General features: G+C 45.4%; 1 protein-coding gene and 1 long non-coding RNA gene across 11 annotated transcripts in view; one reads left to right on the forward strand and one right to left on the reverse strand.

Annotated features, from left to right (window-relative positions):
* LOC131203320 (uncharacterized) overlaps window positions 1-14,104 on the reverse strand; it is a 63,928-nt gene extending 49,824 nt beyond the window's left edge. Inside the window, exon 1 of the long non-coding RNA XR_009156345.1 lies at window positions 14,006-14,104. This is a non-coding gene — a long non-coding RNA (uncharacterized LOC131203320). The remainder of the gene's footprint in view (window positions 1-14,005) is intronic.
* A 2,951-nt stretch (window positions 14,105-17,055) lies between these two features.
* ZEB2 (zinc finger E-box binding homeobox 2) overlaps window positions 17,056-23,565 on the forward strand; it is a 190,692-nt gene continuing 184,182 nt past the window's right edge. For 2 of the 10 annotated variants that reach the window (XM_058193483.1, XM_058193473.1), the window contains exon 1: window positions 20,973-21,111. Coding sequence is in view for 9 of the 10 variants with exons in the window: in XM_058193473.1 (XP_058049456.1) it covers window positions 21,039-21,111 (73 nt within the window). In the remaining variant the exon portion in view is untranslated. Of the gene's footprint in view, window positions 17,196-17,726; window positions 18,162-19,518; window positions 19,668-19,838; window positions 20,294-20,331; window positions 20,417-20,515; window positions 20,610-20,972; window positions 21,112-23,565 lie in introns of those variants that run through there. The other 8 variants (XM_058193458.1, XM_058193415.1, XM_058193423.1 and 5 more) reach the window with 8 other exon arrangements.

The following is a 23,565-nucleotide window of genomic DNA, read 5'->3' on the forward strand; positions in this document are numbered from 1 at the left end:
GACTTGTGGAGCCTGCATGCCCCTGTTCCCACCCAAGAGGGTCTGTGTCCTCATTAGCTTTTTACTTTGGGACAATTAGGACGTGAAAATTGAGCTGAAGCTTTCCTGAAAATCAGTTTGGTATTCTTAACAAGCATTTATTCATATCACAAAAGAGTCATATACTCTAGCACTTAAATATTGGGTCTGGAAAAAGGCCCATGAAGAAGTGAGGGGGAAAGTGCTATTAAATTTAAACAACCTGAAACTTGTTTGTCACATTATATCTCCTTTTTTTCTCCCAAAAGCGAAGTCAGGCTTTACTTTTAACCACAGTCAACTTCTCTCTTCCTCTTTATCAGCGAGAGAGAGAAAGAGAGACAGACAGTTCACTATGGCAAATATTTTATTTCTGTACTAAATTTCATCCAATCAGTTTCTAGGATGTGTAAGTTATCTTAGATAATGCATTATTTAAAACCCAATACAATATAATAGCACTGTAGCATTAGCAACTCCAATAAAAGACAGCATATATATATGTTACTTATTTATTATTAACATTTTTATATCACCTTCTTATAGAAAGCACTAAGGCATTACCCAACAAATCAAAATAAATAATAGCATCTTTATCTCCCACCCTCCAGCCACAAAACCATCACAAAAAAACACTAAAATCAACAGTGAAATCATTAAAAGTAATTTAAAAAGCAGATGAGAAACCAAAGATTGACGATCTTTTCTAAAACCTGAAAGAATCAGAATCAGTCATAACTTTGGATGGAGCATCTTTTACAATTTGGGAGAGCGGAGGAAGGCCTTTCCCAGGTTTTCAACGAACAAGTTTTTGCAAGGAATGATTTCCTGCAGGAAGACTTATCAGTCACATCCATAATAGGACAAAATTCCCTTAGCTGTGCTCTAAGCCATTTACTTTTTGAAATGTGGAAAGCCCACATCTTTCCCTGAATCCATAAACCAGTGGTCAACAATTCAGGACTTAAAATCCTGGAGCAAATACAGTCTTCATGCAATACCCTAATGACTGTGTTCAGCACCAAATAAAGTTTCCACACAGCCACCTAAGACACACTTTCAGTATGTCTTAGAAGTAGAAAGAAAGGGACTGAAGCAATCAACAAGCCAGGTAAATGAAAAGCATCTCCCCAATATTTATCCATTTACAGTTATACTTATCTATTTATGGTCCGCAAAGTGATATTGTATTTATGGCCCATCAATGCAGCCTGATCTGCTTCCAGTGCCCGAGTAGCTTAGCAGGTTTGATCGGGGACCAGAGACTTGGCAGATGTGCCACTGATAATTTAGCTTTTCCTGAATGTGAAGTAAAGGGAGGAAGTTCATCGTGCACAGGGGTTTCAAATATGAGATAGGAATTTAATACATTTTTATTGATCAAGCTGCAAATCATACGCTTGGAAAATTGCTTTAGAACAGAGCATCTGACCAACTGCAGCACCAAGCAAAGCAACAGGAAGGGTTGGCAACCCAAAAATGTAAAATTAGGCAACTTACTGGATCACTCTGAGCCTTCACTTCATTCCATCCACTGTGGTGGTGGTGGGGGTAACTCAGGCTTTAGAAAATTTCGGGAGCAGGCCACAAGTAATCCCATTTCTACTTCTTAAAGCTTATTCAGCAGCCTATTTTAGGTTCATTAGACATAATACAGCCTCTGATTGATCTTCTGCAAGTTTACAAATCACCCTTTTACAAGATGTTCTTATACATTTGCGTCTGCATGCATATTGGTTCCTTCTGCCCCCTTGAGGGCTAGAACCTTAGTGGCTCAGAATCATAATTGATCACTGATCGTAGGTATTTTAAGTACTAAAAACTTGCAGCTCCTAACAAATTCAGCAAAAGGTAACTGTAACATGTCTGTAGATACCTATTCTTAGCCATTTCTTTATGAAGTTTAGCTGAAACACGCCTAGTGAAGCACTTCTAAGATAACTGGTAAGCTGAAAAAATATAAAAATGTTTCTAGTGAGAGGGACAGTTGATACATATAGTGTTGTAAATGAAAGCTAGAAATGTTTTTCTTGAAAAAAAATCAGACATTAACCTCCAGAGTGTTCTAACACTGAGAAGCCAATGCAGATGGTTCTGCAATCGTGACTCATCATCCAGGACAAAATTCAAAATGAGCCCTTCTATTTCTCCCTTTTGCCTTCACCATTCTCTATGCTGCACATATTTTTGATTTATGTGGAGCATTTAGTCCAAGAAAGACGAGAAACCCGAATCAAGAATTGAAAGAATGACCATTTTTAGAGGAAACAATACAAGGCAGCTTGTCCCAGCCGGCCGCTCTTCAAATGTGCTCAGACTACAACAGCCAGAATTCCCGGCCAACACTGTCCAGAGACCTTCCAATTCCAGCACATCTGGAGATCACTAGGTTGAAGAAGAAGGCTGCTAAAGGGAATTCAGACAACATGGTCCGGTTGGATCCAAAATGTTGAAGGTTCATTTGGTGATGAAGGGAAATTAAGATTCTCATAGCAGCAGTAGCTTGATATGAAAGCAGGAATGGACTCCTTTACCGGAAAGTTGTGGGGAAAGTGTTGAAAAATCTAAAAATATATTACCATTTCTTTTCAAATCTTTTTCATGAGATGCCAGGTACTATGTCCCAGCATATTTCCTTTGCATGTACACACACACACACACACACACATTACATACAGAGGTGGGATTTAGCTGGTTCGGACCTGTTTGGGAAAACCGGTTGTTAAGATTTTGTGCACTTTGGAGAACTCGCTAATGGCACCATTGTCTAGCCCCGCCCACCCCTCCCCACCCACCCCTTATCTCACCTTCCCCACCTTGGCTGTGGCATCATAGCAGCTACTGCTCTCTGGCTCCCTTGCTCGCTTGCCTCGATCACATGGCCCCCATGGCCCAGCCCACTTGCCTGCCTTTGCCCCGGCCTCCCATGGGGCCCAGCTCCCTGCCGAGCCTTCCTTCACCATTCTCTGCTGTGTCCCATGCTGCCCAGCTACCTGCCTGCCTGGTGAGCCTTCCTTCGCCAGCACGAGGGGTCTCCAGCCACCACCTCATTGCTGGCGTGAGTAGGCTCCAGCCACTGTCTCTTTGCTGGCCCGAACCGAGATGGCAGCTGCCCCCTCTTTGCCAGCATGAACAGCCTTTAGCTGCCGCGAGGGGTCTCCAGCCACCACCTAAGTGGTGGGTTGCTACCGGTTCTACCCAGTTCGGGAGAACCGGTAGCAACGGTGGGAGGCTGCTCTCACCGAGAAAGAGCAGCGACTGGAGGCCCCTCGCACCGGAAAAGAGCAGCGGCTGCAGGCCAGTGTCTCAGGGGGCAATCATGCCCAGCTACACCAACAAAGGCCAGAAGTAGCTGCATGCCGTTTCCTGCTGCAAAAATCTTTTTAAAAACCCTGACTGTCAAGCAGTGAGACCCAACAAGAGATGAGGCTTTGGAGAATCACCATTGCTGTTGCTGCACAAAGGTAAGTCTAAGACTCCGGCCATCACTATTGCTGCTTCAGTCCACCTGCAGCACTCCACCTTGCCATGAGTGACATTGAGTTGTCCATGCCCACTCAGTCACATGGTCCCCCCAGCCACACCCACCCAGTCATTAGGTTGAACCAGTTGTTAAATTAGTTTTATCCCACCACTCTGTGTGTGTGTGTGTGTGTGTGTGTGTGTGTGTGTATCAGTGGTGAGTTTCAAAATTTTTTACTACTGGTTCTGTGGGTATAGCTTAGTAGGTGTGGCGTGGCTTGGTGGGTGTGGCAGGGGAAGAATACTATAAAATCTCCATTCCCACCCCACTCCAGGGAAAGCTTACTGCAAAAATCCCCATTTCCTCCCCATCAGCTGTGAATTGGGAGGCAGAGAATAGATGGGGATGGAGCCAGTCGTAATTTTTACTACCGGTTCTCCGAACTACTCAGAATTTCCGTTACCGATTCTCCAGAACTGGTCAGAACCTACTGAAACCCACCTCTGGTGTGTGTGTGTGTGTGTGTGTGTGTGTGTGTGTGTGTGTGTGTGTGTGTGTGCATGTGCAAAGATTAAAATGACTTCCACTTGCTGTGAAAGAGCTCAGAACCTTGCTCTCTCTGGGTGTCTTACAAAAGTTTGGCCCTTGGTTAACTGCACCTACAAAGTTCAGTATAAATCTGCTTTTCTCTCCCCTAGCTTTTTCTAGTTCAAAGTACTCTTTTTCACTGATCACTGCTTGACGGCTGTAATTCTCACCACAAACTTCTGCTTCAGAGTTGTAGAATCATTTGAACAGCTGTACTTCGTACTTGTCAATACGGTAAGAAAACAGAAAACGGAAGATGTTACTAATTGTTATTTTTAAATATCAAACATGTTTTCCATCAATAACACAAAGTTCTTATTAAATATCATCAAGCATCTATAATCTTTTTTATGAGAACAAAACTGTTTTAACAGGCAATATTGAAGGTCAGTGATAAGAGCTTTCTGTTTCAAATGCCCTTTAGTATCCAAGACCTTCAGCCATTTGACTTGCCACCTAGAGTCATTGAGAGTGGGACGGCATACATGCAAACTGTTGTGGTTATTGTTATTATATTCACAATACATGCACCGTTATCCTGCCCAAGACCTAATCAAATCTTCAGACCTCCAGAAGCAAATGCCATTAATGTTTCAAGATTGTATTTCTCAGTATTATGATGTCATCTTTTTTAGCAAAGTGACATTGACTTTGATAAACTTCTGTGCAAGCCAGGGACAACCCTAAGCACATCTAATCAGGAGTGAGCACCACTAAGTTCACGACTGTAAAATCCCATGCAGCTGGGTATGTATGAAAAAGCAGCTTTCCTCTGAATTGAGATCCTCTGTCTAAATAAATACTTCAGAATTGGCGCACACACACACACACACACACACACACACACACACCCATCTATTGAAAAAGCAGATACTGTATAAAAATCAGTTGCATGGTTCAACTCAGCATAATTGCAGTTGTGGAAACTCTGTGAAGTGAACATAACTTTATCTCGTCTCTCTTGAGAATAGACTAGTGAAAATAGTCCCTTTGCTGTTATATTAAGACAGGTTACTTTAAAAAAACCTTTCTGCTAATTTCAAAAAACGTCAATCCTAATAAACAGGCATGTCAAGTATAGTCTATTTTCCCTACCTTTCAGCTGCTGGAATTATCTTGCTTAAATTACAATTCTATATGTACCTTACCTGTGGATACCCACCCACCCCCTGTGGATAATGAAACTTACTTGCCGGCAAATATTGAACGTCACTGGCTGTCACTCTGAAGAGCGAATTTCAAGATGCATAGCAGGGTTAAGGCGTCTAGAAGTGACTCAAATGTTTCTCCATCATCCTGAGATGAAATTATCCCATTCTATCCTCCGGTTATACAATAATCTACTTGTAGCTACTCAAGACAACTATCTGGAATAAGCAGAGATTTGTCCAGGGGGGAGGCAGGGGGAAAATACTTTTACAATATTATGTTGAAATACTGCAATTGCTAGCATTTGCCACAAGATGTACACATTTTAGTTTTATGCTTTATATGGGAACTAGGATCGATCTTTTAAGGAAAAAAAAGCTTTTATTTGGAATTTTAAAAACATTCATCCACATTCCTCAGTTATGGGTGCTTGTACTACAGTTTGAAAAATGACAGTTCTTCTCCAAAGCTTTGAGATGGAATTGTTGAATAAGACACCCAGCATTTTTCTATAATACCGTGCGAGTAGATAATAGATTAGTAGATCGTATAAACCATAAAGAAAAACACATCTCACCAGCAAATTATGTAGGTAAATTAATTATGCTGCCTTCCTGAAACAGCAAAATCAAAACTGGTGTCCCACAGTAAATGGCAGCTACCACTCTTTAATGTAAAAGGTCACAAATGAAGCAGGTAGTCCCAAAGAGTGATTAATCTGGGTGGTAGATGGAAGCTATGAAATGAGGAATAGCCAAGATTATTATTAAAGGAAGAACTGTTTTAACTCATGCTGCATAGTAAGAATAGACAACCTGAGAACCTTGTGATGTTGTGGAACTGCAATACCCAGCAGCCTCTATCAATATAGCCAATGAGAAGCTCAGGGGTCATAAATGACAGACGAGAAAATATTTTTGCAAAACACTCTGCCCATCTATAAAGCTTACCTTTAAATTTGTTTAAGAGAGCCAGTTTGTATACCTATGAAGGTGCTGGCCTGGAAACCAGGAAATTGTGAGTTCTAGTTTCACCTTAGGCATGAAGGTGGCTGGGTGATGTTAGGCCAGCCACGCTCTCTCTCTCGCTCTCACTCTCTCAGTCCAACTCACCTCACAGGGTTGTTGTTGTGAGGAAAATAGGAGGAGAAAGGAGTATTAGGTATTTTCGTTGACTTGAGTTAGTCATAGAGTAATGAATGTGGGATAAAAATTGAATAAATGTAGAAACTGAGCACCCTGCTATTTACTTCTGAATAAACATATGTTAGCTTCACTGGGATGCAACATATTAAGTGGTTAGCGCTAGAATAGGTCTCAGAAATTTTGGGTTGCCCCACCCCTACCCCTTACAGCAGACTCATGTATTTAGGAAAGAAGAGTGTACCTAAAACTCATATCATGTTATGAGTTATAGAATTGTATATGAATGTATAGTTGCTATAGTTAGTCTGCACCCTGTCCTGTCCAGTTTATAGCAGTATGGCTTTGGGCAACCATCGGGATAGAGCTTTTTATATACAGCTGCATTTCTTCATGCATCATGTCTTAATGTTTGCCTGTGCACAAGCAAAATATACTCGCTTACTAGAGCCATGATGGCGAAACTATGGCACGCATGCCCAAAGTGGCACGCGAAGCCATGTCACCCGGCACGTGTGCCAATGGTGGGTTCCAACCGGTGTTACTACCGATTCGCTTCGTGCACGTGCTTTGCACGCGATCGGCACACCAGACTTGCGCTTCATACAGGTGCATTGAATTGCAGAACAGCTGAGGCATGGCAATCTGCTCTGCCATGCCTTTCAGCTGGCCTAAAAACGAAGGAATAAAGATACGTATAGCGCAAGGGCAGGTGGGAGGGCCCAGCTGATGGTCGGAGCGAACCAGTTCGCTCTCACATCAACATTTCCGCTACCGGCTCTCCCGAACTGGGGAGAACTGGTAGCAACCCATCACTGATGTGTGGCCTTGCCTTTTTGTCTTTGGGTTTCTGGCGTGTGTGCGCACATGATGATTAGCTGTCTTTTACACGTCAGTGGTGGGTTTCAAATTTTTTTACCAGTTCTGAGGGTGTGGCTTGGTGGGCATGGCAGGAGAAGGATACTGTAAAATCTCCATTCCCTCACCACTCCAGGGGAAGGTTACTGAAAAATCCATATTTCCTCCCCATCAGCTGGGATTTGGGAGGCAGAGAATAGATGGGGGCGGGGGCGGTCAGAATTTTTACTACTAGTTCTCTGAACTACTCAAAATTTCAGCTACCAGCTCTCCAGAACTGGTCAGAACCTGCTGAAACCCATCTCTGTTGCGCATGTGGCAGTGCCGAAAACCTGCCTGCGCGTGTGCGCCAGCCAGTTGAACATCAGACGCGAATGCGTGCTAGAAGCTGGAAGTTTGGCTTTTCTGGAGTGCAGCCCCAATGAGCGCGCACGCACGCGTGCAGGACATTTCCACGCGGCATTTTCAGCACTTGGTTCCCAAAAAGGTTTGCTGTCACTGTACTAGAGAGTAAAGCCCTATCAATGTAGTAAGACTATTCCTTTAGAAAGTGTGCACAGAGTGAGGTTACCTGTTAATTAAATAATACCTACCTTTAGCCTTGACTTTGAGGATTGCGTGTCTTAAAACACATTAATTCAGGTCACGTATATCCAGATAGGCTTTATAACATACATCAGTTATGTTGCCCACCTTCTCTCAAGAGTCCAACTGTTTTGAGGTGACAGATAGCTTTATAAATAAATAAATAAATAAATAAGCAAACAAACAACCCTTTTTTTTTTTTTTGGGCAAGCAAAAAGGAGGGGGAAATTCCTTTACATTGTTTCTTACTTCTTTGTCCTGGGGAATGCAACTGTAGAAACCACATTTAAAATCAAACATTAGATATGCAAATATGTGTTCAGATCAGAGATGCAAAAATTATTCCAATGATTAATAATTCATCATAAAAAATGTCAATTAATAATTCTGAAGTATAATCGGCATCTTTCCAGTGCATCCTTATTTGAGCGGCCTAAATAGAATTCAATATATGCATTCGACGGAATACTTACAACTTTTTTAAAAAATGCAACGAAGTCAGTAAGAAACTATGAACAAAAGGGAGCCAGGATTGTCAGCATCAACTTGGCTAGGAAAAGTTGGACATTCAGGTCACAAAAATCCCTGCAACTGCTCCATGGGTTTAATTAGCAGTTTATCCAGCTGCCCCTCCAAAACCAACCAGGACAGCTTACAATTAAATACTAAAAAAAAAAAATAAGCCTTCACAAACGTAATAAAATGTATACTGCAAATTCTGCCAGTAAAAAAGTCGTATGTGACAAAAGTGCATGTCATTCTTGCCCAATGTGGGGAAGTGGGGGCTAGAGCTGTGGGGGAAGGGGAAGAGATCTTTAAAGCCTTAACAAAGAAGAGCAGGGTTGGGTCATCTGGAAGATGCTCAATAGCAGCAGATTATCTGATCATGAATGTGAAAATAATCAACCTCACAGATTAACTCAAAATTTCAGTGTTCTTCATTTCAGTTTTGAAATGATGTCTACCCTTCTAATATATTTTTCAAACATGCTCAAAAAGTAGGGCCATTAAAGACTTTCTGTCGGGTCTGCTCCCTTTTAACCTAGTATTGTATGCCGACTGTGCTCTTTGCTGTACCAGGAAGCATTTCACATGGTCATTCAGTTCTTGGTTAGCTCCCAGATCAGGGGTGAAATCCATCAGGTTCTGGAGAACTGGTAGCGGAAATTTTGAGTTGCTTGGAAAACTGGCAAATACCATCTCTGGCTGGCCCCAGAGTGGGGTGGGAATGGAGATTTTCCAGTATCCTTCCCCTGCCACACCCACCAAGCCACACCATGCCCACCAAGCCACGCCCACAGAACCGGTAGTAAAAAAAAAATGGATTTCACCACTATCCCAGATGGATAAATGCAACACAATTCACAGGAGGCTGCCCTTGAAGCTGGAAGCTGCAACTGACCTGGAATGCAATGGCATCTGTGTTAGATATTTGCTACACATGCTGCATCAGCGTTCCTGGATTGGGTGCAATTCAGAGTGCGTGTTGCCATTTACAAAACCCTTCATGGCATAGGGCCAGAATAATTGAAAGGCTGCCTCTTTCCAGCGGTCTCTACCCACTCTGTTTGACCCAGCACAAAGACCATACAGACTTCAGGTCCCATCAGTTAAAGAATTTCATATATGCTCTTTTTGATCATGGCACCTGAGATTAGATTGGCTTGACCCTGTAAGCCTTCTGGAAAGTGCTGAAGGCCTAGCTGCTTTTCCATGAAGGAAAGTCCGGAAGTTAGTGAAGCCTGGATGGTTTAATATCATTTTATGATGGTTGATTTTTTTTATTCTCTATTGCTACTTTGGATTGTGTGTTGTATGCTTTGAGTTATTTACATTGTGGTTTTTATATTTAAACTGTATTCACCACTTAGTCACTTTGGCAAAAAGGGTGGCCATATAAATCTAAATAAATAAATATTGTTTAATCTGTTTTCCATCGTCTGTCCCTGACGCTCAAGGGATGAGTAACATGTAGCCTTACTGCTCTTGTTTGACTGGATCTTCCCTCATCTCCCATGCCAGCAAGAGCTGATGGAGTTCGCTATACAAAGGATTAAACAGGAATCTGTTTGCGTGCTAAGTGCTAAGTTATAGGCCCTCCACCAATTATGCAGAAGAAATATTTTAAAACCAATGCAATAGGCTGTATTAAATAAATCTTAAGATCTGTGAGTAATATGAACATGAACTATAGCCTTAGAGTTCACTCGGATATTTCGATATAAAAGTGATATGGGAATTTGTCAGAAGTTGTCCTTTCACAATCACTTTCCTCTCTCAGAAGAAAAATTATGTAGGCCATTTAGACATTTAGACAATACCCACCACATGAATCTGATATGTTTCTGCAAATAAAATCACCAAGATAAAGCAAAAACATTCACTGCCTACTATGAGACATAGGGCCAAAATAAAACCACTGAGAAACTAAGTGAGCATGCTCAAAAAAACTCTCAGGATGAACAAACTCACAAGCCAATCTTTTAAAAAAATCAAACCACCTATTGAGGAATGAGCATGCTAAGTGGACTCCAGGACGCCTGGCATATTGAATGTCTGCTGGAAAAGGAAGAAGTAACATTGAAAGAGAGAAAAGTGAACAAGTTTAATAATTTGTAGTATCCTGGAAAAATGGAAAGCCTAGCTTGCCGGCTGAAGCTTGCAAAGGAATGAAAATACATTGACCTTGTACTTCAGAAGTCATTTATCCAAATTATTTCCAATTCTTTGCATTTTATGTTTCTGCAGAAGGAGCCCAACTTAAGTCACCTAAACCTCAGTTTTACTTTTAGCAATGAAAACAAAAAATCCCACAAATCCTGCCTGCTAAATTCTGAGACACAACTATATTCTCTAAAAATATACTATAAGTAAGTCTACTACAAGATGCCAGGATAAGAAATTTCTTCATGGTTCCAGTTGGCAGCACACTGTAACACTCATTTTATAATAAAGGAATCTGTCTCCACCGAAATAAAAAATAACCGGACAGGTATATTGCTATTCTCTAAACAGTTTCAAGTTTCACGTAGGACAATATCTGCAAAGAGGAAAAGGATATACATGTGTGGGAAATATTCTTGATCCATGTGCTAATGCCAGATTCCTACATATTGCCTACATGAGCTTCATGGAGAGAAGTATTTCTCAGGCATCTTATTTTTTTTTTCACCCAGAAGATGAAATTATTATTTCCATATAGAAAGGCAAACGTTCAAACAAATATGAAGAAAATGCAGCTGTCTCCCTTGAGCTGTGAAAAATCCCTAAGCGAAGAGCACCAGGGCTATACACACCTACCTAAGTTACATTTAAGACAAGGGAGCTAATTTCTGAAGAGACGGTTAAAGGATTCTCTTCTAAATTATAAGACAGAAACCACACATTAAACAGAAGACCACACCATAATTACTTGGGAGATTGCAAAGATTACTGAATTGATAGCATAAAATCAATCTAAATGACTTTGAAATCCATTTGTATTTATTGTTACAAGGCATACCTAGAAAAGGGCTTTTCCCTTGACTCACCATGAGATTGTATTAAAAAGAAAAATTATTGAAGTGAATAATGGATCATCTACTCTGCAGTAAGAGTAGTAGTGGCTTGTTCCAGATTAATCGTGAACTAGGATGAATATCTCATATTACATGCCTAGGACCACAGGTTGCCTTTCCAAAGATGAACAAAAAGTAAAATAAACTTTAAACTTCATTATGAAAGAAAGAAAAAAGCTTCTAATGCATTTGTTTCTGATTTACAGAAAATACAAAGTGCCTACTGTTTGTTGGGTGCTGAGACAGGAATAAGCAGAGTTCAGATTCGTAGAATCTATACTGTTTAGTTATCTCTAGGAGCCCAAGATCTATCAACTAGAGATGTCTAGAAAAATCATGCATTTGAAATTAAAGAGTTGTGAACCAAATGGAGCTCACAACCTATTCTCATTTAAAACAAAAAACAAAAAAGGAAACCACCCTGCTTCTAGTTAGCCCCTATGATGTAGATCAAAAGGTAAGTCATTTTGTTTCTGTTATCCTGAAATAACCAAGCATTAGAGACCCTTGTGGATCGGCTGCAAATCACCTATAAAATTCTCTCAACCCAGCCCATTGGTGCAATCCTCTTATGGTGGCATCAAACTTCCTAAGCCAATTCTAAAATAGCTCCATTTGCACGGTCAAAAATAATAATTAAAAAATAAAAAATAAATTATTTTAAAAAAAAAACAATTGCAGCCCCATCTGATGATGAAGTATCTTTTCTTTTATGTCCACTGACAGCATATGCACCAAGACAAATTCCTTGTGTGTCCAGTCACACTTGGCAGATAAAAAAATTCTATTCTATGCTATGCTATTCTATGCTATTCTATTCTGTCAATAACGAGCCTCCTTTTCATTTAGAGGAGGCCTTACGTTTCTCTGGCTACTTGATTCACCTCTTAATTTTATAGGCACCTTCTTGGCTCATCTGTGGTTAGGGCCAAAAGAAATCTTTAATATCAATCTTATCTGGTAACCCACTTCGGTTTCTCTTCCAAGCCCCATCCAACTATGGAGAGGTGGAGAGGAAAAGCGGGGAAAAAAGGGGGGGGCGCCGGGCTATCCCCTTTTTGGCAAACGCGCTCCCAACCCTGCCTTTCTACGGTCACCCCAAGTTGCCCTCCTTCTCCCCTCCACCCACTCATCCCCAACCCGGGTGTCCCTTGTTCAGACGTCGCCCGCCAGAGCTCGGGTGGACAGACACACACACACTGTGTGTGTATGTGTGTCTCTCCATCTGCGCCGCTGGGGAGGGGGGAGGGGGGAGGGGGGAGGCAGCGCGCGCGCGAGGGAGCTTTTTCTCATGCTAATGAGCCCCCCGGCAGGACCTCTGGGAAGGTTCGCGCAAGGCAAAGGCTGGGGCAGGTGGCCGCTCCGCTCGCCCCAGCAGCCCCCTACAGACCGGAAATAGAGCCGCGAGGTCACGTGGTCGGCGAGTCGATGCCGGCGTTTAGAGAAGCGGGTGCGCGTCGGGGCAGGCCGGGCAAAGAGGAGGCGCGGAGGCGCCCGCGCTTCCTTCACGTGTTTGACGGGCGCGAGGGAACAAAGGGGGGGAGGGGGAGGGGGAGGGAAAGAGAAAAAAAAAATAGGGCGCAGGGAGGCGGCGGCGGCGGGGTTGGCCGTCTTCGAGGACCCCCTCTTTTCCAGCACCCACTCTCGGGGGCTTCGGTTGCCTTGTCCGGAAGTTTCTTCTCCCTTTCCATTTTCCCAGGAAAAGTTGGAGCGAGGCGAAAAAAAGAGAAAGGCAGAAGAGAGGAGGAGGAGGGGAGGGTGGGGGAAAGTGGGAGATTAACCTTTGCCATCGCTCTTCATTCAAGGGGGCTCTGGGCTACCCAGCAGGTCGCCCCGCCGATTCCTCTCCGAATCGGATTTGCTAAAACTTGTCACTGTAACTTTTGGGGAATGTGGATTTTGTTTTAAGTCTCATGGGCGGGTGGATGGAGAGGGGGTGTTAACGTCGGAACCTAGGCAAACTTTCGAGGAGTAGTTTAGGTGACAATCGTGGAGATCGTCTGCTTGTAGGCTCGCGGAAGGAGTCCCCTAACTTCTGCCTCGGGAAACCGTCTTCTCCCCACCCACTCCCCTCCACCTTCTTTTTGAAAGGGATTTATTCCTAAAGAGCAGGACTGCAGGGTATATATATATAAAACAAGAAAAGGGGGAAAGGGCAAACGTTTTAATTCGTATGGGAGCGGTGGGGAGTGAACTAGATTGATCAGCCTTTTCTTCGCTTTCGGCAATGATGTCAAAGCCTTGGTCAGGCGGAAGGAAGGAAGGAAGGAAGGAAGAAGGAAGGAAGGAAGGAAGGAAAGGGAAAGAATGGATTAAGGAAGGAAGGAAGGAAGGAAGTCTGATTCTTCTATATTTTAACGAGGCTGCATATTCAAGCCAGGACCAATTAGAAGAATACCATTGGGAGTTAAATCACTTTTCCACCTTTCTTAGACTCCCACCCCCCGTGAGTTTTTCTTCTCTCGGTGTGTGTGCATGCGCGTTACATAAAAAATCGCCAGCTGTAAACATCTGCCTCCTCTACTTAGTAGTGTTAAGAAAACACGGTACCTACTCCCAAGAATTCCAGAGATGAAACCCCGGTCTTTTGCGAAAAGGCTAGAATTTTCCCGCCAATAAACGCAGGCTTCTCGGCCGTCCCTTACCTCCCTTCTTGAGCGCGCCAGGATTTCGGGGGAAATTAGACCAGAGGGGTGCAGGAAGAACTTCAGAGCTCCGTAGGAAAATGTTTTGGCACTTACAGTGGATACCCCCCCTTTCTTCTCCCTCCCCGGTAAACCGCGACGTCCTTCCCACGGTCCGCTTTGGTCTCTGCTCCTTGGATGCCTGCATAGATCCCATTCCTTTCCCAACAAATGTAAAAAGATCGTTGTCTGTTTAAAAAAGGAGGGAAATTGGCAAGTTTCCTCGCTCTGATCAATAATCCGGCGGTGTAAGAATAAGTATGAAAATATAGTGGGAATAATAAATTGAACATTTGCTTTGCAGATGATGAATGATGGAGATACTATTATTATTATCATTATTATGATTATCATTTCGGTTTTGTTGACTGAGTTTGATCCTGAGTTAGAGCCTCATCGGGCTGAATCCAAAACCAGGTCCTTGACATGGAAGAGGTATTGGATTTGACTGCGTGGGGTTTGTTTCTGGAGTGGCACCATTTTCCCCGGACTAGGTACGTTAGGTCAGTTCAATAAACAGATTGGCAGCCCTTTCCCTCCTCGGAAGGGATGGATTTATTCCAATTCAGTCTGAGGAACAGAAATAACAGAAGAGCCGCCCCCACCACCACGGATCTCTTATGCATCTCCCTTTTTTTAGTGGCCCGTTTGGGCCGTTCAAATAAATGCCAAAGTTCTTCTAAATTAATACATAAAAGGCCGGTCTAAAATAGAAATGGCTGTTTAAGAATCACAGGAGGGTAGGGAGGGGTTTTCTGCGAACTTCTGAAGTAGCGTCTTGCTACCTGGCCTGGGAAAGATCTACTTCTGGGGGAAATCAAGGGGAACCCTTGCCTTCGTGCATCTTGGGAGGGAGGTGTTTCTGCTGGATTACTTGCAGAATGGTATTTGGGGAAACCACGTTCGGGCCAGACGGAAAATGGGGGAACAGTTCACCTCTTTCCTCCCGCCATCGACTAAGGAAGCCATTCAGCCCAACGTCTGAATAGGTCCTTGAAGCAGGGATCAAGTGGCGTGGAGATTTTGCAGACAGGTGGAGATAATCCGACCCTCTAACGATTCTGCAGCCCTTTTTATTTCCCTTTTTCGAATGGGAAATGGAAAGAAGAAAATACAACTTCTCCTAAATTCTGCAACTAGACAGATACCGAGGTTTCCCCTTGCAAATTTGGAAAAGACGTGATCCCAAAGATTGGACTTGCACTGGTACGGGGAGGTTCAAAAGGGGGAGGGGACGATTTGACTCCCACTCAGATGGCAAGAGCAGGTTTGCCCCTGGGCGAAGTTTGCAGCCCAGTACCGGGATCAGGGCCCTCGATCGGGAGGGCTTGTCGCCGGCGACTCTAGGAAGCGCCGTTGCGCCTTGCGGGAGGCGCTGCTTCAGCGGACACTTCGGAAGCAGTTTATCTTAGCCCGGCGCGACTAAAAGTCCGCTCTCGGATCCGCCTCGCATTTGTTTCGGTTTCCTTCGATAGGAAGGAGAGCGTGGGATTGAGCGCGCGCTCCCGAAGAGATTTCGCGGCTTGGGAGCGAGGGTGATGCTGGCGGAGAGTCCAGCCAGAGAAACCCCACCCCCTCCCTTCGGGAAGCTGTGCATCTGCCGCCCGGATCGTGCAGCTCAGCCCCGAGAAGTGGACATTTTCCGCGTGCCTGTGTGCTGATCTCGTGTCAAAGTTGCCCCTTAGAGAAGAAAGGGAGAACGGGCGGAAAAAAGGTGAAAAGATGGCCAGCAAAGGTCCCAGTTCTTTGATTCCAGTTCAGTACCTCTAATCCCCTGTTATGGGTTTTTGTTTTGTTTTGTTTTTTTGTTTGTTTTTTGTTTTGTTTTGTTTTTAGACTTTCGGCCGTAAACGGTTGTTTCCCCGCGCACCCTTCTCCCTCTCTCTTTCGCTCTCTCTTTCATATATACAAACACACATACTGATGTGCCTACAAAGCAGCTTTTTGATTAACCAAATATAAGAGCATTGGTTAAGAACACATTTTAAGTTTCGTGTGTGTGTGTTTAAAGGTTCCCCTGGGAATATGGACTCGGAATTGGTTAATAATATGCAATACTTGCTAAATTGCTGACTTCCAGATGTTGGGAGGGGGGTGAGGGAAAAACAGAAAAGAAATATCTTTCTTGTTTAAGACCTACATAACCTGATTGGATTAGGACAGGCACGTCATATTGGGGACCTTTTTTGAGTGATGATTTAATTAACCAACAGTCGAAAGCTGTATTCTCTAGGACATCCCAGTCCGATTTGCATAACCAATCCCCACAGTGCAAAGGTGGAGTCTAAAGGCCTAATTTTCATTTTTTTTAAAAAAAAAGCTTCCCCAAAATCCCCCCAAATATACATAGTAGACTTGTTGCCTCTAGGAACCATAGCTCAAATCTATATCTAACAAAGTATAGTTAGATTGATCTAAGTGCCTTTGTGTGTATGCATATAGATATGTATATGCATATACATACATTGGTATAGTATAGTGTATACTATAGTGTATAGTATAGTAATAGTATAGTATAGTATAGTATCGTATAGAGTATAGTAATAGTATAGTATATAGTAGTGTATAGTATAGTATAGTAATATAGTGTAATAGTATAGTATAGTATTAGTAAGGCATAGTAAGAGATGTGTATGTAGCATAGTAAGAGGTGTGTGTGTGAGCGCGCGTGCGTGCGCGCATATAGGTGGAAGTGTGTACGTGCATGTATATGTTGTGTGTGTGTGTGTGTGTGTGTGAATATGTAGGATGTATACTATTCAACAAATTCGGCTAGGTTCACTAGCCGAAGGTTCACTGCAAGGTTCAGTTCTAAAAAAAACCAACCCTCCTCAAATCTCCCCTTATTCTTATGTAACTTCTATGCCACTGAATGTTCCTTAGGAGCCTTTTTTACACTGCTCTTTCACATACAGAGTGGGGCCCTATCTCTTTGCAAAGATATGCTGGGCGGGGGAAATTAATGAATTCATGAATATTAAGGGAGAAAAAAATCTTAATTTCTTTATTCTACCAAGAGAGAGGCTTGATTTTAACACCTAAACACAAATCACTCTCTAAACTATCTCCGTTTGGAAGCAGAATCTCTTTGGATTCAGAAGGCTTTACTTCCAAGTAAGACTGCGTAGGATCAAAGGCTCCGTGTGCAGAGGTAAAATAAACGCAGAGTTAGGCGAGGGTCGGAAAGAGGCAGGGAATTCAGGAGTCACTTCTTCTCTTCCTTGCCATTATCCTTGCCACCCCCCACCCACCCCCCATTATCAACTAGTAAACCCCCCCCCCCGCTCCGTTCCCCAGGAATCTGGTTGGATTTGTGCTGCGTGCTCCCGGGCCTGGCTGGCTATCGCGGAGGAGCATCTTCGAAGGCCTCGCCGGGGTGGGGAGATGCGACTCTTTAAGCCCCAAGGTGGCTCGCGGTAACTTTCAGCTCCTTGGAGTTGTGGCGAGTTCTGGCGAATGGGGCTTCGCCGCTTTCCGCCTTGCATCCAGTAGGATTTAGTAGGGAGGATAATGATGCCAAAGGCTTGATGGCTGAGGAGGGAGGGAGGGAAGGAGGCAGGGCAGAGAGGGAGAGAGGGAGGGTGGGTGGAAAAGAGGGAGGGAAGCACGGAGGGAGGGAGGGAGGTGGAATTGCATTTCTTCCACTAAAGCGTTTGCGGAGACTTCAAGGTATAATCTATCCCAGATCCTTCCTTTCCCAGAGAGAAACTTGGCGATCACGTTTCCACATGATGCTCACGTTTGGTGCTCTTCAATTATCCCTCGCCACAAAGATAGGTGGCGTGTGTTTCAGGGTCCTCTCTCCTCTCTCTCCGACAGAAAAGAAAAAGAAAAAAATGCCATTAGAAGAGGCGTAACACGTCAGTCCGTCCCCAGGTTTGTGTTTCCTGGAGTGGCAGAAAGAGATCAGTCCTAACCTGCCCAGCAGGAATAACGGTCCCTCCTGACAACTCTTTGAGAAGCCTCTGACCATCTTCCCCTCCCTCCGCCAGCTACAGCTCCCTGCACCTTTTTTTTTTTCCTTTTTTTTTTCTTTTTCCCCCTTCTTCACTCCGCGGCTTTTTCATGCTTCTTCTTCTCTTCACTGCTGGCCAAAACTACAAACAAGACTTCGCAGGTACGTTCTCCGATATATTTTCCCTTCTCTTCTTTTTGCTCCCACTCCCCCTTCCTTCGTATTTTCTCTTTCTCCCCTCTGATTTTACACAATTGCTGGCTTAGGGGATCTGTTTTCCTTGTCTGTAGCTGGGGAGGAAGTGGTGATGAGGGGGAGAGGATTCTCATTTTTTCCCCCTAGAAATCTATACTCATTTGAGTTCCTTTGAAAACAAAAATAAAGGAGTTGGAATCTTGTTCTTCGAACTGTTCTTACCTAGGGGAGGAAATCGGGTTTTCTTCCATCCCTACACCTGGCTAACCAGGTAGGAAAAGTTATTTCTTCCCCTCTGTGGGCGAGCGTGGATGTCTGTATTTTACAGTTCTCGGTGGAAGACAAGGGGGAAAAGTTCTAGTTTCCAAATTTAGGTCTCTTTCGGGCAAGGATTATTCTGGCTTTCCTTCAGGTTCGCATTTACACATCTTAAAGTTTACACATACCTGTTAATGATTTCCAAGCTGTAAGTAAGTACAGCACAGCCATGGCTGGATAATAAGATGGTAACTGAGTTTTGCTTTGAAAGGGACTCCTAGCAAACATTATTATGATTATTATGGTGATGATTATTCCTTCTGCTTAGTCAGTTTCATTTCTTGCTTTTATCTTCTGACTTGGGTGAAGTAACAATTCAGCTTCTGGGATTCTTACCCAGAAGTGAAAGTAGTGACTGGAACTAGTTTGAAAGTCATTTAGAGAAAAAAAAATGAGATAACCTAGGAAGAGACATGAGGACGAAATCTTCCCGTTTTCCAAAATACTGGCTATTTTTTAAAAAAATGTTTTTTTTTAAATATCCAAGAAAGGTAGGTAGTCTCTTACAAACATTGAGGTCGATTTTCACTCTGCTGTTTTCTTCCCCGATTTTGCCACCAACTCAAGAAATCTATCAGGGCGCTGCTGGTTAGTTTTGCTTTGAATAATTTGCTTGCTTCCTCCCCGGCTTGGGTGTTTTTTTTAAAAAAAACCTTAGCAGAGAATGGCAAACTCTGTAGAGTTACAAGTCTCCAGCCACAAGGCTCGGAGCGTCTCTACTCGGTCGTTCGCTCTCACTTTAGTGCGAGGCTCAGGATGGGCGAGACAAGCAAGTCCAGGGCGCTGGGCTGAGTTCTCCTGGGCCAGTTGGCGTTTTACCTGTACCGCCACCAGGGATTCTTTAAAGATAAGCTTCCAAATTGTTCCCTTGCGCTGCGAGATTTTTTATTTATTTATTTTTAAACGTTTTTTTTTAAAAAAACAAACAAACAAGAGATAAGGGAGCAAGCCACCTTAGAAGGAAGAGGAGAAAATCATCCCTCGCCTGAAAACCTGTAAAGTTTTTGTTCCGAGTGGTCCCCGTTACTCCCAAGTAAACTTGGGGACTTACTGTCACGCAAAGGCGCAGAGAGGATGCCGCGAAGCCAGCCCGAGCGTCCATTTTTAGGCGGCCAAAGAGCCCTGTAAATATGGGAAGGGCAGACAAAAGACGAGGTGAGGATGAATTCGGTTCAGGAGATCAAGGGTTAATCGCCCGTGTTTTACAGATTGCATCTGTTACATCTTTTATGGTTGCCCTCCCACCCCCCTCCGCTCCCCCACCTCCCTATCCCACCAACCCCGCAGACCCGGCTAAACTAATCCTCCAGTCGGTGCAGCGTGCGCGGTTGTTTGTTTGTTTGTTTGTTGTTTTGTGAGCGGGTGTGTGTGTGTGTGTGTGTTTGCGTGAGCGCGCCTGTGTTAAAGCTACAGCCGAGCTAGTCTCTCAAGCCCTGCCTAGCGTGTGGGTTTCCCCAGTTTTTGACAAGCTCGATCTCGGCTCCGGCTCGCGGCCGCCTAAGCCTAGTCGCCGTGCGCCCCTGGACCAGCCAGCCCGCCCGCCTTCGACCACAGCTCGAACGCGCGCGAGCCCCGGCGAAGCGATGGTGTCGGCGGAAGAGTTGGACGCTCCGGTGGCTCTTCCTCCTCCTCGTCGTCCTCCTCCTGCTTCTTCTCTCTTCCCCTCCCCCCCCTTTCCAAGGTTCCTTCTGGAGGAGAGCTGAAATGACATACGGGGGAGGGGGCTGGGGGGTGTAGAAAGAAATCGAGAGATCCTGTGCTGGATATGGTCGACTTTAAAAGTGAGAGAAACCAGCGGGGAGGGGAGGGTGTGCGGGATAGCCAAGCGACAACCGCTTGTGTGGCTCTTATCAGTTGATAGCCATGTGCGTGATATGTATTCTGTGCGCCACAGCATATGCAAAGTAGGTACAACGTGAAGATCCTGAGTACTTTTCGGAAGAAACGAATCCGCCCAGCCATTTGAGTCGAGCTATCTTTCTGTTTGGGGTGGGGGTGGGGACGGGGGGGGGGTTGGAAGAGAGCGAGCGAGCGAAATTAACCTCGAGTGCATTCCCCTATAGGTCATGAGTCATTTTGAAGATGTAGCGGTTGCGTGTATGTATTTATGTGGGCCTCTCTCTCTCTCTCTCTGATCTCCTTTGCCGGTGGAGGAATAATAATCACGCTAATAACATTAATAAACAAACAAGCAAATAAGCCAGCGCCATGGCGCGGGGGAAGAAGGAGCGAAGAGGAAAGCTGCCCCCGTTCTTCTGGAGGGAAGCGAGGCCAGCGCTCGGCTCGGGGGTCGGGGGCTGCTCCGCCCGGGCCGGGTCCGTGGCCGCCGCTGGGCAAGGGGGTCTCCTTCCGTGCGGGGGAAGTGGGGGAATCGCCTCTCCGTGGGTTCCCTTTGGCGCCCTGCATTTGAACGGGATCTCGCCATGCCCACCCGGTTCCCTCTGTTTGGTTGTTCCATAGAGTCTGCGTGTTGCTGAATCAGAGAGCCGAGTCCATGCGAACGAGCCATCTGATCCCCTCTTATCAATGAAGCAGCAGATCATGGCGGATGGCCCCAGGTGTAAGAGGCGAAAACAAGCCAACCCAAGAAGGAAAAACGGTAAGGGGGAAGCCGGCGGGGGAGGAAGGAACGCGGGGCTCGGGGCCGGGCGCGGAACCTTCCGTCAAACTTTTCTTTCTTTTGTGATTTTTCTTGGCTTCTTTTTCACTTTTGGTCCCGGCGACTTCACTTTGAAAGAAAGAGGACTGGAGTGGGGGGAGGGAGGGAGGTTGGATACGAAGTGGACGGAGGGACAAGGAGGGCGATCGGGAAGGAGGGGGGGCTGGGGAGGAGGGGGAATCCAGGATCAGAGGAGCGACCCCCCCCCCGTTTACGGCCGAACCCTGGATTTTGGACTGGCGCCTAGCGATGGCTTGTTCGGTGGCGGAGAAAAGGGAGAGGAGCGCCCGAAGAGAAAGAAAGAGGAAGGGCTCGCTCGGCTTGTTGTCTGTTTGCTGAAGAGCAGCCGCGGCGGCGGCGGGGAGGGGGGGGGCGGTTGAAGGGAATCCAGCGAGGGTGAGTGTCAGGGGATCCCGAGGCGTTTCTATTCCGGTATGTGTGCCTGAGCACCCCCCACCCACCCTCGAATGCCTTAGGATCCCTCCTTATAACATTAGTATTTTCTCTAACGTTCCCCCCCCCCGCGCGCGCCTTTTCCTTTCCTTTAGAGAAGTCCAATCAAAGTAGGCAGGAAAAGATCTCGGGGGTTTTTTTTTCTTGGAGGGCAGATTCTTTCAGAAAGGAAGTAGGGACTCCAGGCGCTTAGGGAGAGAGAATTGGGGAGGGGAGAGATTCCCCCCCCCCTCTTCTTCTTCTTGAAGCTGGGGGGGGGAGAGAAGAGAGAGAGAGAGAGAGAGAAGCTGAAAGTTTCTCGCCTGCAGCGTAGAGCGAATCAGCTAACGGTCCTGACTGCTCGGCTCCCGAGCCGGCGAGATCGCCCAGGAAGACCCGTTAGATCCCTCCCTGCCTTTCCGCCTCTCTCGCCAGGCTTTCCTCGCCCTCGGGCCCGCCGTTGTCTCTTCCTGCTTTTCCTTTGATCCCTGCTTTCCCTGCCACAGCCGCCGCTCATCCAAAGCCGCCCCCCCGCCACCTCCCCCCCCCCGCTTTCTTTCTCACACACAAGAAAAGCGAGCATGAAAAAGAAAGAGAGAAGGGGGGGGAGAGAGGCACTTTTGAACATGTCTAGGACTTTTCACGTTGTCATGATCAGCCCCTGCCATGGATTTGTGTGTGTGTGTGTGTGTGTGTGTAGGGGGGGTTTCTGGCAGAGATTAGGGAAAAGAGGGGGTGGATTGGAAGAGATTTTTTAACAGCTTCATTAAAAAAAACACACACACACAGGAAAACCCAAACCGCTAAGTCAGAGGCTGGGAAAAGCGGGGCGGGGAAGACCGAAGGGACAGCAGCGTGAGAAATTTTGATCTGAACTGGCGGAAGAGTTTACTTGGGGCTTAAATGTTAGCCTCCCTTCGCCAAGGAAACCTCTCCGTGGACAGCAGTCAAGAGAATGGGGAACGCAACGCTTGTAGGGTGTGATTTATCCAGGCTGCCCGCTCCTGCTATCTCCGCAGCCTTTGGGGAAACTTGTGGGGAAAGGTTAGGGTCACTAAAATACTGCTTCTACGGTGGATTTTTGACTTTTCCCAATTCTCTTGCTGGGGGGGTGGGGGGCGTCCGTTCTCCTCTTAGCCTCTGCCTTTTCTCTTTGGCTCACAGCTTCCAGAGTTTTCCCCTTCTCCTAACACACTCACTCACACAGAGAGAGAGAGGGGAGGGAGAGAGAGGCTTCCATCCAACAGTGTCTCTGGGTGATCCTGCCTCGCTCTTAAGAGTTGAAGCAACTTTTCTTTAGAGAAAGAGATGGCGGGGTGGGGAGGGAGAGAGGGTACCCATTGGAATCACTCGGTCTTTGCAAACCCGAATCGGCTTAGCTTTTCAGGCAGCCCGACTTCAAAAACGGGAGGTGGTGGTGGTGGTGGGAGAAAGGAGAATTAAAATACAACAAGGCGTGTGGATTCCAAACAAACAAACGCTGGTTGTGTTGAGCGGCTTTCTGAGTCGCTCTCTCTCTCTCTCTCTCTCCCCCCCCCTCCGGCCCGGGTGACGAGCCATATGGAGGTTATGATGGGGACTTTTAGATTCAGAAACTCTCGGTTAAGTAAGTTGCACGGCGAAGAGCTGCTATTTCTTCTCCTCTTCCGGCCCCCATTTCATGTTCCCTTTGATCTCCTTCTTAGGGTACTTTCTGGGGAGAGGAAAAACAATCCCCGAAGGAGTCCTGAATGTGTTCCTCCAGGCTAAGGGTAGACCTTTCTTAAGGTGGTCTGGCCAGAGAGGAAACCTCTCCCTTCTCTACCTACCTCTCCCTCATCTGCTGCCTGAGAGAGCCAGGGCCCCAGGGAAGGCTTCCCTCACCTCTCTGCTCTTCCGTCTATTCTTTCCTTTGCTGGGGATGAAACGCTGCTTATTGATTGGCTTCAAATCAACGGGATTTGTAGGACTCTCCTTCCCCTC

The sequence above is a fragment of the Ahaetulla prasina genome, chromosome 1, assembly GCF_028640845.1.
Source record: "Ahaetulla prasina isolate Xishuangbanna chromosome 1, ASM2864084v1, whole genome shotgun sequence".
Lineage (NCBI taxonomy): Eukaryota > Metazoa > Chordata > Lepidosauria > Squamata > Colubridae > Ahaetulla > Ahaetulla prasina.